General features: G+C 57.6%; 1 protein-coding gene across 1 annotated transcript; it reads left to right on the plus strand.

Moving 5' to 3' along the window:
- The first annotated feature begins 1,065 nt into the window (after positions 1 to 1,065).
- RTN4RL2 (reticulon 4 receptor like 2) lies at positions 1,066 to 15,052 on the plus strand. Its single transcript, XM_065882999.1, has 3 exons — positions 1,066 to 1,096; positions 6,898 to 7,379; positions 14,303 to 15,052. Exons 1-3 carry the CDS (start codon positions 1,066 to 1,068, stop codon positions 15,050 to 15,052), a joined length of 1,263 nt encoding a protein of 420 aa, XP_065739071.1.
- The last annotated feature ends 142 nt before the right edge of the window (positions 15,053 to 15,194 follow it).

Below are 15,194 nucleotides of genomic sequence, written 5' to 3' on the forward strand. Positions count from 1 at the left end.
AGATGCGTTAAGGGGCACACACACACCACTGTACACATACCCCGGCCACCCAGCCCCAAGTTTGCTTGCGCCAAACCCTCACACGTTTCCCATCCGCGCAGACACGCGCGCTGGCTGACAGCGGCTCATCCATTCGCACACTCACGAGCCCCTGCTTCCCCCGGCCCGTATAAAAGATAACGTGCAAGCACTCAGTCACACCTGCACAAGCGTCCTTGCGCGCGCGTGCACGCTCAGATGCGATCGATCTCGCGCCCACAAACTCCTGCATATACTATTCTTATAGTCGCACACACTCAGGGCTTGGGGTCTGGGAACGAAAGGGAAAGTGGAATCTTGGAGGTCTCCCAGAGGAGAAGAACATTGGAGACCTGGGCAAAGGGGCCTGGGGCCCGGCAAGGAGGAGGGGGTGACCCAGGAGCCCGGCTCCTCCCAGAAAGTTGGGAGGGGGGAACTGGGCAAGTCCACGGGGTTCCCTTACACTACCGCACACCACCACCACCACCCCCGGAAGGGATTTCTCTAGAAGCGTGGCGCCGTGAAGGCGATCGAACACAGTCCTCCGGATCCCCCAAGAAAGAGAGGGGGCCTGGATGGAGGGGGCTAGAAAGCCGCTCCCGCCTCCTAGTGGCCAGGAAAAGGTTAAATCGGCAAGCTAGGAAGCGAGGGAGGAGCCAGCGAGTGCGTGAAGGAGGGGGGTGGTTGGGAAGAGCATCCTCGCTGTCCCCACTCTCCCTCGGCGAGCAGCCGGCGCTCACGGACCGACGGACTGACGGACACCGCGCGCTGCCTGCGGTGCTGGGGGGCGCGGGCACCGGGCATCGACGGCCGGCTCGAACCCCGTCCCGCCGCGCCCCACCCCGTCCCGTCGGGGCCGATGGCTCCTCACGAGGTTCGCAGCCCAGGGGGCGCAGGGTAGAGCGCCGCGGCCCGGCCACACAGCCCGGGGACTCCCGGGCCCTCCCGGAGCCCCGCGGAGTCCCCGCCGTCCGTCTGGCCGGCTCAGGGAGCGAGTGGGAGCGCCCTCCCCCCGCCGCCGCCCCCTCCCCCGAGCGTCGAGACAAGATGCTGCCCGGGCTCAGGAGCCTGCTGCAAGGTAGGGACCCCAGCCTGCGGGAAGGCAGAGAGCAGCCTGCCGAGGCGAGCGGGGCGCCCCTCCGCCAGGGCGCGAGGGTGGGGCAGTAGTGGGGGTGGGGGTAGCCTGGGAGGAAAAACGCTTAGCCCCGGGCCCCGCCCCCGCCCCCGCCCCCGCCCCCAGAGCTGCCGGCAGGAGCCGCGCACCCGACTCGGAGGAGCCTGCTGGGCTGTGCGGGGAACTCGTGACCGAGGGGGGACGCAGGGGGCAGGCGGACCGGCCCCGGGGGGTGGGGAGGGAGGCTCAGGTTCTGCTGTCCCGGCTCCACCTGCTCTGGGGGACGCCGAGGACTCGGGCCGGCTGGGGAAGCGCCGACTCAGCAACTTCTCGTGCCCCGTGCCTCAGCACTTTCCAGTCACCAGGGAGGACGAGGGATGAGGGCAGGGGGCTGTCCGGGAGGATGGGGGAGCAGAGGGAGATCCAAATGGCCCTCCGCGGTAGGACGGATGGAGGGCGCTACAAAAGGGATAGTTCCACGAACTGAGTGACGGACAGACAAGGGTGTGGGCCAGAGATTGGGGGTGGGGTGGGGAAGGGGTAAGAAGGAAGAGAGCGGAAGATGGAGAGAGCGGTCAGGGGAGGGCGATAGGAAGGCGGGGGAGGAGGAGGAATAAAGGTTAGACGGGAAAAGCTTGGAGGGAAGTGAGACCCTGGCGAGGACACAGGAAGAGGGAAAGAGAGGGGAGACCAGATTAGGGGAGGGGTGGGGAGAAGACCAGGGCCAGGGACCCAGAACCTGGCGGTGGGAGAAATAGGAAAGAGAATGAGGGCTGGGACCCTAGGGATGGGGAAGGAACGGGGAGTGAGATCAGAAAGCCAGAAACCAGAGGAGGATGGGGATGGTGGATAGAGATGGGGTGTCAGGAACAGGGAAAGACGACTGGGATGAGCTCTAGGGTTGGGGATGGGAAACCAGAGATAGGAGAGGGCCTGGGGTTGAGCAGGATGGGGATGGGGGCTGGAAAGGGAGGAAAGGAGGAAGGAAGAGAAAGGGGAGAGGGAGAGAGAGAGAGAGAGAGACTGGGGGGGCGGACTAGGGATGAGACAAAGAGACTTCTGGTAACCACTTCCACGTGGGAAGCCCTCCATTTCCAAAGCGCCTGCCTGTCACTTCCCTTCTTTCAGGGAGTGGCCAGTGGGCCAGACCCTGGGCTCTGAGCTCAGGGCCTTGTGGGTGGCTGTGAGGGGGAGAAGGGGAAGACATTCAAGTGGGGTGGCAGCCTCCTCCGAGGGTGGGCGCCCTGGCTGGCTCCATGCTGCCATTTATATCTCTGGGCCCCATCGTGGGATCCTGCCGCCGCCGCCACGGTGGCTGCTTATTTTGGGGTGTTACATTCTGGCAGAGTGAGAAGCTGTTTGCAGCAGCTCTAAACCTCCATCACCCGCGTCAGTGCCTCCCCAGGCCCCTGCGTCACTGGTATCATCACCACCTCCGTTCTGTTCCGCGGCTCCCACCCCCTCAAGCCCCTGCCACCTCAGCATCTGCCCGGCAGGCCCAGCCCTTTTGGGTGTGGAGCTGTTGCTTCTTGTCTGGGACCCTGTGCCCCTCCTTCAAAACCAGAGGCCTTGACTCTCTTTCCAGGGAGCACTTTTCCTGGGGCCACTCTGCCCTGAGGGTTGGCACCCTGTTTCCTGCCTCTACACTGGGTCCATCTGCTTCCTTCTCAAGTTTCTTCTTTCACAGGGATCTCTGGACTTAATGGTGGCTCCCGGGCTGAGAACTTTGTGAGCCTTGGTGCTCCAGGATGATAGCCCAGAGTCCTTGACAGTGGGCCCTCAGTGAGTGGATACTTTTTGGCTCTGGGCACCTCAGTCTTCTGGGATCAATACCATGTTCTGGCCTCTCTCCGTTCCCTCCCCTGGTCAGTTCTGGCCACATCTTCTGGACACTGGTCATCTCTTCCTGACTCCCAGGTGGGCCGTCCCCTAGAACAACCACAGCCTGGAGCCCAGGAGGGGAAAGTTGGAGAGGACCTGGGTCCTTTACCTTGCCTTGACCCTGAATAGCCAAACAGAGCCGGTGTCATTGCTGGCCCAGCCCTGTGCACCTGGGTGCAATTTCTGTCCTCCCTTTACCCCACCCGGAGCGCAGTAACTCTCACACTCGGGGGTGGTGTCTGTGGATGACGTGGGGTCTCCCAGAGAGAGGTCAGAGAGTTCCTTTTGACATGCACTTGTCCAGTCTGGGTTCCACCTTGTCCAACTGCATGACCTGAGGCAACTCGTTTCCTGTTTGTGAGCCTCCCTCCCTTCATCCGCAAATTGGGAGCCATAGATTGATCTCACTGGGGCTATGTTATGTTGTATTCTATGCACAAAGACATGTACAGATACAGTGGCTGGCACACAGTAGGTGTTTAATAACAGATGGTTTCTGCCCATCCTTGCTCTCTGCTCCCCTGCAACTCTAGCCATCACCCGCTGACTTGAGAAAAAAAAAAAAAAAAGAGGATGGACGGAATCAGCAGAGAGGGTGGGGAGGCTGTTAGAACCGGCCCAGATAGTAGTGGGGGCATAAAATGAAGCCTTCGAGAAAGATAACCCAAGGTGGATTGACAGAGATTTGGTCAGGGCCTGGGCTGCGCCCTCCGAAATGAACTCTTCCCCTCTTCAGTTCCCAGTGGTGCGGCCTGTGAAATAAGGGCTTTGCTCTTGATGGCCGATGAGGTGTCCCCCACCTTCCTGCTCTGACACTCTGTGCATCTTGACCCCATCTTTGCCAGGGATTCACAAAATGGGGGCCGGGAGTGGAACCGTGGTCCTCAGGGAGAGAGGGAAGACCCGGGCCTGGGGGGAAGGAGTGATGGTGAAGAGCCAGGAGAAGCAGGGGGTGGGGAGGCGATGGTGGTGGGAAGGAAAAGGGCACAGGCTGGGCAGGGGCTGAGGGCGGAGGAGGGAGAGAAAGGCTCAGCTCACCAGGCCCTGCTGCCTCTGCCCAGGAGCACTCCAGCCAGGCCTGGGGGCAGAGCAATCCGGAGCCCCACCTGCCCCTCCTCCTCACGCGCTTCCAGTGAGAGCCGCAGCCTGAATTATGGATGAGGCTCCTTGGGTTACAGCTGCTTTGCACGGCAGCAGCGAGGACCAGAAATGGCAACAGAGTCACTGTTACGCAGCAGCTGTCACGGAGGGGCCCCCTGCTCAGGGTCCCCCCCTCAAAGAGCCCGCAGGGAGCGCCATCTTGGCCTTGGGGAGGTGGGCCATGATGGGGGGAGATATGGGGGCAAGAGGGAGGGGATGTGGGGAAATAAGAGAGAAGCCCCCTAAAGAGGGCAAGCAGGGGGCCAGGGAATTGTGGGCTAGAGGAATGAGTGGGGCCCCTGCCAGCCCCTGCTGAGCTCGACCTCCAGGCTGGAAGAGACCCTGGTGCCAGGGGACCGCCTCCTGACTCCGGAGCCCTCTGGGATCACGTGTCCTTCCCTCTGTCTCTCCTGGGTTAACAGTTGGCCCTAGAGGCTGAGGAAAGAGCTCCATAATCCCTGGAGGGCTGGCAGCCTTCTGAATGAACACCCTGTGAGCTTGAGGATAAGGGGTGGGATTAAGGGATCAGAGAGGGATTTGGCTTTCTCTGGTGTCAAGTCCTTGGGGAAGCGAGCTCAGAGGGTGACTCCACCAGGAAGGAAAGTGCTCTGGCCAGTCATCAGGAGACTCCTTTCTAGTCCTTGCCCTGCCAATCACGTTGCTGTGTGACCTTGGGCAAGTCACTTTCCCTCTCTGAGCCCCAGCCATCACCTCAGTAGAACCAGAGCTTGAACCAGATGAACCCGGAGGATTTTCCACCTCCAAGATCTCCTGTTCTAAGCCTCAAACCTCAGCCCTCCTGAAACCCACCCAGGGCTCCCTACAGGGCTCTCGCACCCCGCCCCTGCCTGGTTGGGTTGAGGGGTGAGAGACATGCTCTTCCACCCAATGTGGAAAAACTCGGGAGGAGAAAGTAATCGTGAAACGCCGCACGGGGGAGGGGTGAGAAGGGCCGAGAAACGCGGAGGTGGTGTGAACGAAGGGAACAGCAGCCGCTGTGTCACCGAGTATTACATCACACCCAGCCTACACACGCACGGGGCCCGGCACTCACACACACGCGGAGGACCACCGGCACACTCTTGCGCGCAGCGGCGCGGGGAGGGGCCGGGACGCTCGCCGTGGGCCGGGTGGCGTGGCGCCGGGGTCCCCACCCTGCGCCTTTGCGCTCCCCCGCGGGAGGAGGCACAGCCCAGCTTCCGTGATGTCCGCGCCACACGCGGGGCCTGTCGGTGCCATGTGCCCACCCCGGGCTCAGCAGCACTTCATGTAGAGGGCACCCGTCCCCCACGCGCATTCACACACAGCAACCTCTGACACCGGGCGTCAGTGAAAGTCACGGAGCCCTCAGGGTCTGCCCTGAGGACCCAGGATCTCAGGTCCTCGGGTCCAAGGGCAAAGGTCTTCCACTGCCTTCGCAGGCCGTAGCACACTGTTTGGAGCAGAAGGTGCTCATTCCATGTGTGCCCAGAGAATGACCGCCTGGCTTTTGGAGTGCAAAACCCGCCAGATGAAAATCCCGAGACTCATCCGGAAGTCATGATAAAGGGCAGAGGTCAAGCTAGTTCCAGCCCAGAACCTGCATCAGCTGCCCTGAGGGTCAGAAGGCCAGGGGACAGGGATGGATGAGGGGTCCCAGAGCCCCTGCTGTAGCTCAGGGATACGGAGGCCTAGACACGGCTCTTTAGCCCCCAGGCCCTTGGGCCTCCCTGGGCCTGCCTCTCCATCTATATCACAAGAAGGCTGGATCACGGCCCACCTTCAAAAGTTACTTTGAAAAAAAATTATTGTTATGTTTTGGCCGCACCAAGTGGGATCATAGTTCCTCAGGGATCGAACCAGTGCCCCCTGCAGCGGAAGCGCAGAGTCTTAACCACTGGACCGCCAAGGAAGTCCTGAAAAAGAATTTTTAAGTGACTTTGAATGAGAAGAGCCTGGGGTGTAAAATGCAGATTCCTGGGCTGTTCCCCCAGGGATGCTGATTCTGCACAGGCAGGGCCCAGGAAGCAGCATTCTTTCCAGGACCCTCTGATGCTTCTGCTGCAGGTGGCTGGAGACCCCCTGTCCCGTGGTTCCTAAGATCCCTTCCAGTGTGGAGAGATGAGGGAGGAGGGCTGTGCTCACCAGTGGGCCAGCAAGACCAGACCCCGGAGGCAGCCACAGGGCGATTTTACATGGGCCTTAGATTCACAGAGGGTCTCAATTTAGTGCCACCTGTTCTCAAATGGAGTCAATTTTGCTCCCCAGGTGATACTTGGCGACGTCTGGAGACATTTCGGTTATCATAGGTTATCATAACGGCAGGGGGAGGGGCGTTACACATCTAACGGATAGAGAACAGGGATGCTGCTAAACACCCCTATATAGGACATCGTTGTACAGGACTGCCTCCAACAAAGCACTGTCCAGCCCAAGTCTCAAGACCAAAGTCATGGTCAAACCTACCATAGTGAAAACAGGAATGAAAGTAGACGCTCACTCATCGAACAACTTTCAACCTATCACAGTGCTTCCTACAATGTCCTCTTGGCATTTCTTTACTCTTTAATATACCAGGAGCCTCCAAAAGCGGAAGTGGCCACGGCCTCTCGCGACTCTGAGGTTGCACCCAGAACCCCCCACCCAAGCTAGAAACGAAAGGCTCTCAGCAAGGGTCGCCTTAGGGGTGGGTGGGCCCGGCCCCTGGCTGGCACTCCCACGCTCGCAGCCCGCCCAGAGAGATCTCCCCCGCGCCCTCCCCGCAGGTCCCGCCCCGGCCTGCCTCCTGCTGGTGCTCCTGGCCCTGCCCCCAGCTGCCCCCAGCTGCCCCATGCTCTGTACCTGCTACTCGTCCCCGCCCACCGTGAGCTGCCAGGCCAACAACTTCTCGTCGGTGCCGCTGTCCCTGCCGCCCAGCACGCAGCGCCTATTCCTGCAGAACAACCTCATCCGCACGCTGCGGCCCGGCACCTTCGGGCCTAACCTGCTCACTCTGTGGCTCTTCTCCAACAACCTCTCCGCCATCTATCCGGGCACCTTCCGCCACCTGCAGGCGCTCGAGGAGCTGGACCTCGGCGACAACCGGCACCTGCGCTCTCTGGAGCCCGACACCTTCCAGGGCCTGGAGCGGCTGCAGTCGCTACATCTGTACCGCTGTCAGCTCAGCAGCCTGCCGGGTAACATCTTCCGCGGCCTGGTCAGCCTGCAGTACCTCTACCTCCAGGAAAACAGCCTGCTCCACCTACAGGTGAGCCGGCCCTAGCCCGGCGCGCGCGCGCGCACACACACACACACACACACACACACAGGCACACATAGTCCTCTTCTGCTTCCCTCTCTCCCTAGGGCCTCTCGGCCCCTCTGTCCCTGCTCACCCTTCCCGCCTCTGTCTCAGCACCTCTCTCTATTTCTCTGTCCCTTTCCTAGGTTTCTGTCCCTCCCACTTTCTCCAGGGGCTTTTCTTTATTTTGTCTCCTGCATCTTTCTCTGTCACTAATACCCCACCCCCCATCTGACTGCCTCTGTCTGTCTGTCTCTCCCTTTCTGTCCCTATCTGTCTCGCTCACTAACTTGCCTCCCCCATCTGTCTCCCTCTGCCTCTTCTGTCTGTCTCCCTTCACACGCCCACTCCACACACACACCCCCATGTCTGTCTGGGTGTATGTGTGTGTCTCTTTCTGTGATCTCTCCTTTCCCCCTTGTTTGCCTTCCGGGGACTCCGCCTTTCCCCAGGCAGCCCAGCCCAAAGGGCTTCGTGGCTGCTCTTCTCACCCACCCCCATGCCCTCCCGCAACACGGGGAGGTAAGCAAGAGGGCGGAGCCACTGCAACCGGTATCCCATAGAAGGTCCCACCTCTCTCCACCTCACTGGGTCGTGGGACAAGGGGAAACCCTACCCTTTCTAGATTCCGTTCCCCAAACCTACCCCCCAAATCTGTTGTCTCCGTGCAACGGGTGAAGGAAAAGGGGGTAAAGAGCTGTTACGCAGCTGGAAAACGGATGCTCTGAAGACGGAAGGAATAACAGTAGTTGCCATTGTTATTATTGATCTAAATATTGGTTTTTATCGTCGTTATGCTGACTGTTTGACATCCAAATCCTCCCATTCTATTTCCCCAGGAAGCAATAACACACCCTCCAAGCCACTCTGGGAGAAAATTCTCCCTTGGCTACACAACCTCTGGATATCCAAACTCTCCCCTCTCCCCACACCAACCTGGAAGGCACTTCCTCCTCCCCGTCCCAGGCTGAGGCCTAACTGGTGGATTTGATGCTGATAGTTATAACAATAGCAATCATAATTTAACATTTATTGAGCACCCAGAATGTGCCTGGTGCTGAGCAAGGGGCAGCGAGCAAACCAGACGAAACTCCTGCCTTCGCAGAGAGCATTCTAGCGGCGGGGAGAGACAAGACGTAACGTGTACAGTATGTTGGGAAGACGTGTTGTGTGTTATTATTATTGCATAAGTAACGATAATAATAGCCCACTAGCACTTAGCAGGCACGCTGTCCGTCAGGCGCTGTGCTAGGACTTTACAGGTATCAACTCTGCCGTTTACAAGCGTGTGGCATATTTCAACCTCCCTGAGCCTCAGTTTTTCCATCTGTAAAACGGAGGTAGCCATAGCACCCACCTTCTAGGGATTTTCTAAGTGTCAAGTACATGAATAATTTGTAAAGCACTTGGAACGGCACTTGGCGTATGGTGGGCACGCTATAAATGCTTGTTACGATACTATTTTCAAAAGAGAAACAAGCCTCATTTAACACTGGTCTCAGTGAAATGGCCCATCTTGGACCCTATCCTGAAGATACGGGTCAACTTCAAGGATTATGCCGAGACCATGGGTGGGTCCCAGAACACTCCCTCCTTTTTCTTCTTCCTAACTTTGCACCTCATGGTTTCCGAAGTGTGCTCAGTCACCTCATTTCTACAGCCCTGTTGGGAGATTGTTTATACTCCCTTACAGATGAGGAAGCTGAGACCAAGGGTCCCAAAGTCTCTTAAATCATCGTCCATATGCCTGGGGGCTTAACGTGTTCTCAGTATCACGTCAAACCTCACAGCGGGCTGGCAGTAGGGATGCTTAGGGGCAGTAGGGACAAAAAATGAAGTTTCTGAGGCCACACAACCAGGAAGAGCTGGTGGCACTTCAGCCTTTGTAGTCTGATGACACTTCAGGCCGTTTTTATCATTCAGAACGCTCCACTGGGGGCCGACCAGGTGCAGGGGGAATGGTACTCAGAAGGACAGCAGAGCAGGCTCATTTTTGAAAGCACGTATGCTTTGTTTTGGTTTGCTTTTGGCTCCACTGCACAGCATGTGGGGTCTTAGTTCCCTGACCGGGGATCAAACCCACGCCCGCTGCAATGGAGCGCGGAATCTTAACCTCTACACCACCAGGGAAGTCCCTGAAAGCACCTGCTTTGGAGTCTGCCAGACCTAAGTTCAAATCCTGGCTCCTATACGGCTCTGGACAAATTACTCATTAAAAATTACTCTTTCCATTGCCATTGCCTCATCTGTAAAATGGCAATCCTGATAGTAATTAACAATAATACTTACCTAAGAAGTTTTGTAAGGATTAAAGTTTAGCACAGGACCACATCAATATATGGGCGCTGGCGTTATTATTGTTAATCATTACCAGTAGTGCAACAACCACTACTACTGAGATCCTGACCTCCTTATCAACATACATTAGTTGTTCAGGTTAGGAATCTGGGGTCAGCAGGCCTGAGTTTGAATCCCTGCTCTGCTATTTTCTGACTTATTTAACTTTAGACAAGTTGCTGCCCCCTCTGAACCTCAGTTTTCTTATCTTTAAGATGGGAATAATAAAAAATAATACCTTCCATAAAGAATGGCTGTAAAAAGTAAGTGAGTTCAAAAAAAAAAAAAAAGAGTCAATGAGTTTGTATATAAATCACATAGTTAAGTGCTGAATAAATTTTGTCGTCATTACCTGATCCTCCATCACAAATGGCAGCCAGGCCCTGGGGTCAGGAAAGACCTGGGCAAGGTCAGTGGACACTGACCTCGAGTGGACACTGGGGTCTTCTGAAGTGGGAAGTGTTGGTTCTGCACACCCCTGGCATGAATGGTAGGAGGCATCATGGGAAGGAAACATCTTCACAGCTGGTCCTATATAGAAGAGAAAGAAAGAGACAGCCTCTGCCTGTGAACTGCCTGGAGAAACTAGGCTGGGCGATGCCACAGGCAGGTGCGGAAGCACGCGGGCCGGGCTGAGATCCACAGAGCGCAGGTGTGACCCAAGATGCCACCGGGCCTGCCCCGAGAGGGGAGATCTGGAGGAGGCAGGAGGACCACAGCTTTTCAGGATAAGGAAGGTAGAAATGGGAATGGGGTAGAGTGGAGGTTCTCACAGACTGTGTGCTGTAGGCCAGGCACTGTGCCAGGTGCGTTCATCACAGATTCTTACTGAGCATCTACTATATGCCAGGCAGTGTTCTGGGTGCCAGGGATTCAGAAGTGAACAAAAACTGTGTCCCTGCTCTCCTGGAGCATATTTCCTACTGGAGTGGAACCAGATGATGGAGGCACCTCTCTTCTAATTGTTAGAGCAGCCTGCATGGCGTAAAAGTGCAGTCTTTACATTCAGGCAGATCTGATTTGCTCTGTGGCTTTGGGCAAGTTACTTAACCCCTCTGAGTCTCAGTAGACCCGTCTGTGAAATGGAAAAAAATGACCTGTAACTCAGGGGTTCGTTGTGAGGATTAAAGGAGATGCTGCTTGAAAGGGGTTTAGTGTGTCCAGTCCAGAGTAAGCATCATTTCCCCCATTCAACGGCTGAGGACACTGAGGCTCGGAGAAGTTAAGGCGCCCACTCAAGGTCACCCAGCTCGTAAAGGGCACAGCCTAGAATTAGCCCAGGTCTGTCTGACTCCAAAGTGCAACTGTTCAGAGCTCTGTCTCCAGAGTTCACGTCTGCCTTCCACTACATACTGGCTCTTGAACTCTAGGCCAGTCACTTGCCTTCTCTGAGCCTCCCTCTCCTAACCTCTGAAAGGGGGAGAATGATACTATCTGCTTCACGGGACTTCCCTGGCGGTCCAGTGGTTAAGGCTCCGCGCTCCCAATGCAGGGGGCATGGGTTCGATCCCTGGTCAGGGAACTAAGATCCCATATGCACAGCCAAAAAAAAAAAAATGATCTGCTTCATGGGGCTGTGATGATTCGGTTACTACATGGGATCTGTGTAGCACAGAGCCTGGCACATGGCAAGAGCTCGGTTAGTCAGCTGCTGACGCAAACGATGGCGATGATACCCAGCGTAGATCGGTGAGCGCTGTGAGTGGGGTGCCTGGCATGGAGCAGACACTCAGTACAGCTTTCTTGAATGAATGAGGTACATTCCAGGACTCACTTGCTCATTAATATCAGATGAGGATGGATCTTAATAATCAACGATCTCAAGTCCCTTGTTTCACAGATGAAAAAAAAACTGAGGCTCAGAGAGGTGCCCGGAGCTGCCCAAGGTCACAAAGCCCAGCAGCTGATTTGACCAGTGCCAGAGACTGGATGGGAGGCTGGAGGAAGGCAAGGTTAAGAAAAGGATGCTGTCCAGGGAAGGGGGCAGGGATGCTGCGTTGAGGTTCCAAATGGCTTCCGAGAGCTGTGAACCGGCCAGGGGGAGGTGAGGGAAATGTGGTTTTCAAAATGGAAGAGGATGACTTTAACAGACACTCTCCACCCAGAGGGAGGGCGTGATAGGGAGTGTGGTGGGGGAGGGGGAAGGCTGTGAAGGTCAAGAGCTTATTAATGCACAGAGAACCATTTTAGAGGAAGGACCCGATCTGAGACCCGCAGCCTAGGAAGTGACAACAGGATCTGGCCACGGCGTGGATGGGGGTTGGGGGAATGGACCCCCAGGCTGAGGCTTAGAGCAGGAGGGGCAGGACTTTGGCCAGGAGAAGGAGAAGGAGATTGGAATCAAGGAATCCTGTAACCCCAAAACTGGGGCTGTAGGTCAAAGGTGCCTGAATTCCCTAGCATCTCTGAACTTTTGGTCTTCCCTTCCTGACTTCCAGAAGTCCCTAAAGTGCCAACTGCCTCTGCTCCCTCTCTACCCCACCCCACCCCACATTTATCCTTTGACCAGGTACCTCTGGGTGTGTCCTACTCTTGCTGACAACTCCATTAAAAAGAGAAACCCTAACTAGGTGTTTGAGTGGAAGGGATTCAGCCCACTCCCTGGGGGGGCCAAGAAGAAAAGGACCAAGGACACCAGGCCACGCTGGGCCAGGCCCTCCGCTGGAGACCTGAGCTGGGCATGGGGCCGTGGCAGCAGGAGGTGGAGAAAGCTGGTGTCACAGGCAGCCGGGAAGGTTGAGGGGGACGGATCTCAATGTGGCCAAGAGGAGGGTTCTTGGCAGGCTCAGTTCCTGTAGCAGAGAGGGCGGAAGCCAGATGGGAGGGGGCGAGAAAATGCAGGAGCACAGGAAGGCGGAGGCTGTGAGTGTGGGCTGGGAGTCAACGCCCTCCCCCCACCTGAGAGCCTGAGACCAGGCTCCTGGGTGAGGTGGGGGGATCATCTCCCCAGACAGGGAAGGGTGGGAGGGGCACCGCCAGGAAACAGGAATCCAGGGTGAGCTGGCTTGAGCACAGAGGATGCCCCTGTCCCCCAGAACCAGACCCCCCTGGGTCTGCTGACCACAAAGATGTCCTCCACAAGAGGGGAGGACCTCAGTACTGGGGCTCTGGTCCCCTCTGTGGCAAGCCCTTCATCTCTCTGAGTCTCAGTGCTCTCCTCTGCAAAAACGTAGGCTAGGCTGGTGCACCCAAAAGCACTAACTCCCAAATCTGGTTGACCATCACCAATACCTTGGTGAACTGGTTAAAATGCAGCGCCAGCCCCCTGCTCTCTCCCCTCCGCGGAGCATACCCACACCTCCACTCCCCTGAACCACAGTTCAAGGCCCTTCCAGCACTAATATGGTCTGATTCGGAGACTCCCCAGCCTTGGGCAGGTGGGACAGCCCCTCTAAGGGGACAGTGATGCAGGGCATGGGGCAGCAGTCTTCCTTCCCCTCCCCTGCTGCCTATGTGGGGTGGAGCTGATGTGGTCCCCTTAATGTCCCAGCCCAGTAGCAGAACTTTGGAGTCCCAGGAAGCTCTTCTATTAGAGGAAAATGGATGGGACCTAATTCTAACTAAGACACTATTGTCATAATAACCACCATTTATTGATGGTGGTCTGGGTGCCCACCGGGTACGGCATCCTTACAGGATCTCATCTAACCCTCCCTCAGCCTGCTGAAAAGAGTTGTTCTCTGAGTTCCACACACTGAGGAAACTGAGGCTCAATAAGGCTAAATAACTTGCCCAAAGTAACGCAGCTGGGAAGAGGGCAAGCTGGATTTGAGCCGGGGCTCTGCTGACTCCTGAGCCTGTGGGCTTCATCACTGGACCGAACCCCGATGTGCCAGGCCCTGTGCCCGACACTTCACCCATCTGATAGGTATGGGGATTGTCTTCTTTAATCCTCAAAACAAACCCAGGGGGAGGTACACTCACCTCCATTTTAATGACGAGGAAACAGATTGCTGGCTTGGCCAAGTTCACAATAATGGCTAACTCATAGAATGCCCACCACATGTATTAACACATGTTGTTTCATTTGATCTCCACATGTTACAGGTGAAGAAACTGAGTCATAAGGATACTGAGTGACTCGCTCAAGTGTCAGTTAATAAGGCCAGGATTTGAAAGTCAGGGAGTCTGAAAGTCCGCATACTTAGCCAGATCAGAGGTTCTCATTCTCCAAGTGTGGTCCTCCCACCAGCAGGATCAGTACCACCTGGGAACTTGTAAAGACGTGCAGAATCTCCCCCTGCCCCCGCGCCCACCCCTACCCCCGCTCCAAGACCTGCTGAATCAGAAACCCCGCGGGCAGGTCTCAGGGATCTGCAGGGGATTCTGATGCACCCCCAAAATTTTAAGAACTATATTGCGTTTCTCACATTAACCTCTAAATAGGTTAGAGGAGGCAGGATTAGAACCCAGGACTCTATGGATCAGAAGGTCAAACCCCTTCTGTTCTACCACAATGCTCCCCTTCTTTCCCAGATTTCTTCGGTGCCTGTCTCAGAACCACTCACCACTCTTCTTCTCTCCCCTACGCCCCCCTCCCCGCCCCCCGCCAGGATGACCTGTTCGCGGACCTGGCCAACCTGAGCCACCTCTTCCTCCACGGGAACCGCCTGCGGCTGCTCACGGAGCACGTGTTCCGCGGCCTGGGCAGTCTGGACCGGCTGCTGCTGCACGGGAACCGGCTGCAGGGCGTGCACCGCGCGGCCTTCCGCGGCCTCAGCCGCCTCACCATCCTCTACCTGTTCAACAACAGTCTGGCCTCGCTGCCGGGCGAGGCGCTCGCTGACCTGCCGGCGCTGGAGTTCCTGCGGCTCAACGCCAACCCCTGGGCGTGCGACTGCCGCGCGCGGCCGCTCTGGGCCTGGTTCCAGCGCGCGCGCGTGTCCAGCTCCGACGTGACGTGCGCCACGCCTCCGGAGCGCCAGGGCCGCGACCTGCGCTCCCTCCGCGAGGCCGACTTCCAGGCCTGCCCGCCCGCCGTGCCCACGCGGCCCGGCAGCCGCGCCCGCGGCAACAGCTCGTCCAACCACCTGTACGGGGTGGCCGAGGCCGGGGCGCCCCCCGCCGACCCCTCCACCCTCTACCGAGACCTGCCAGCCGAAGACCCGCGGGGGCGCCAGGGCGGGGACGCCCCCACCGAGGACGACTACTGGGAGAGCTACGGGGGCGAGGACCAGCGGGGCGAGCAGACGTGCCCCGGCGCTGCCTGCCAGGCGACCCCGGACTCCCGCGGCCCCGCGCTCTCGGCCGGGCTCCCCACCCCTCTGCTTTGCGTCTTGCTCCTGGTCCCCCACCACCTCTGACTGCGGTGCTGAGACTGAAGAGGCCGGTGTGTCTCGCTCCCCCTCTTCCCTCATCCCCATCCCCATCCCCATCTGCGGCTCCGGCCCAGTCCCCGCCCTCTGGCCCTGCGGCCTTGCTGCCTTCTTTCCGCTCCCAGCTCCT

The sequence above is a fragment of the Phocoena phocoena genome, chromosome 8, assembly GCF_963924675.1.
Source record: "Phocoena phocoena chromosome 8, mPhoPho1.1, whole genome shotgun sequence".
NCBI lineage: Eukaryota > Metazoa > Chordata > Mammalia > Artiodactyla > Phocoenidae > Phocoena > Phocoena phocoena.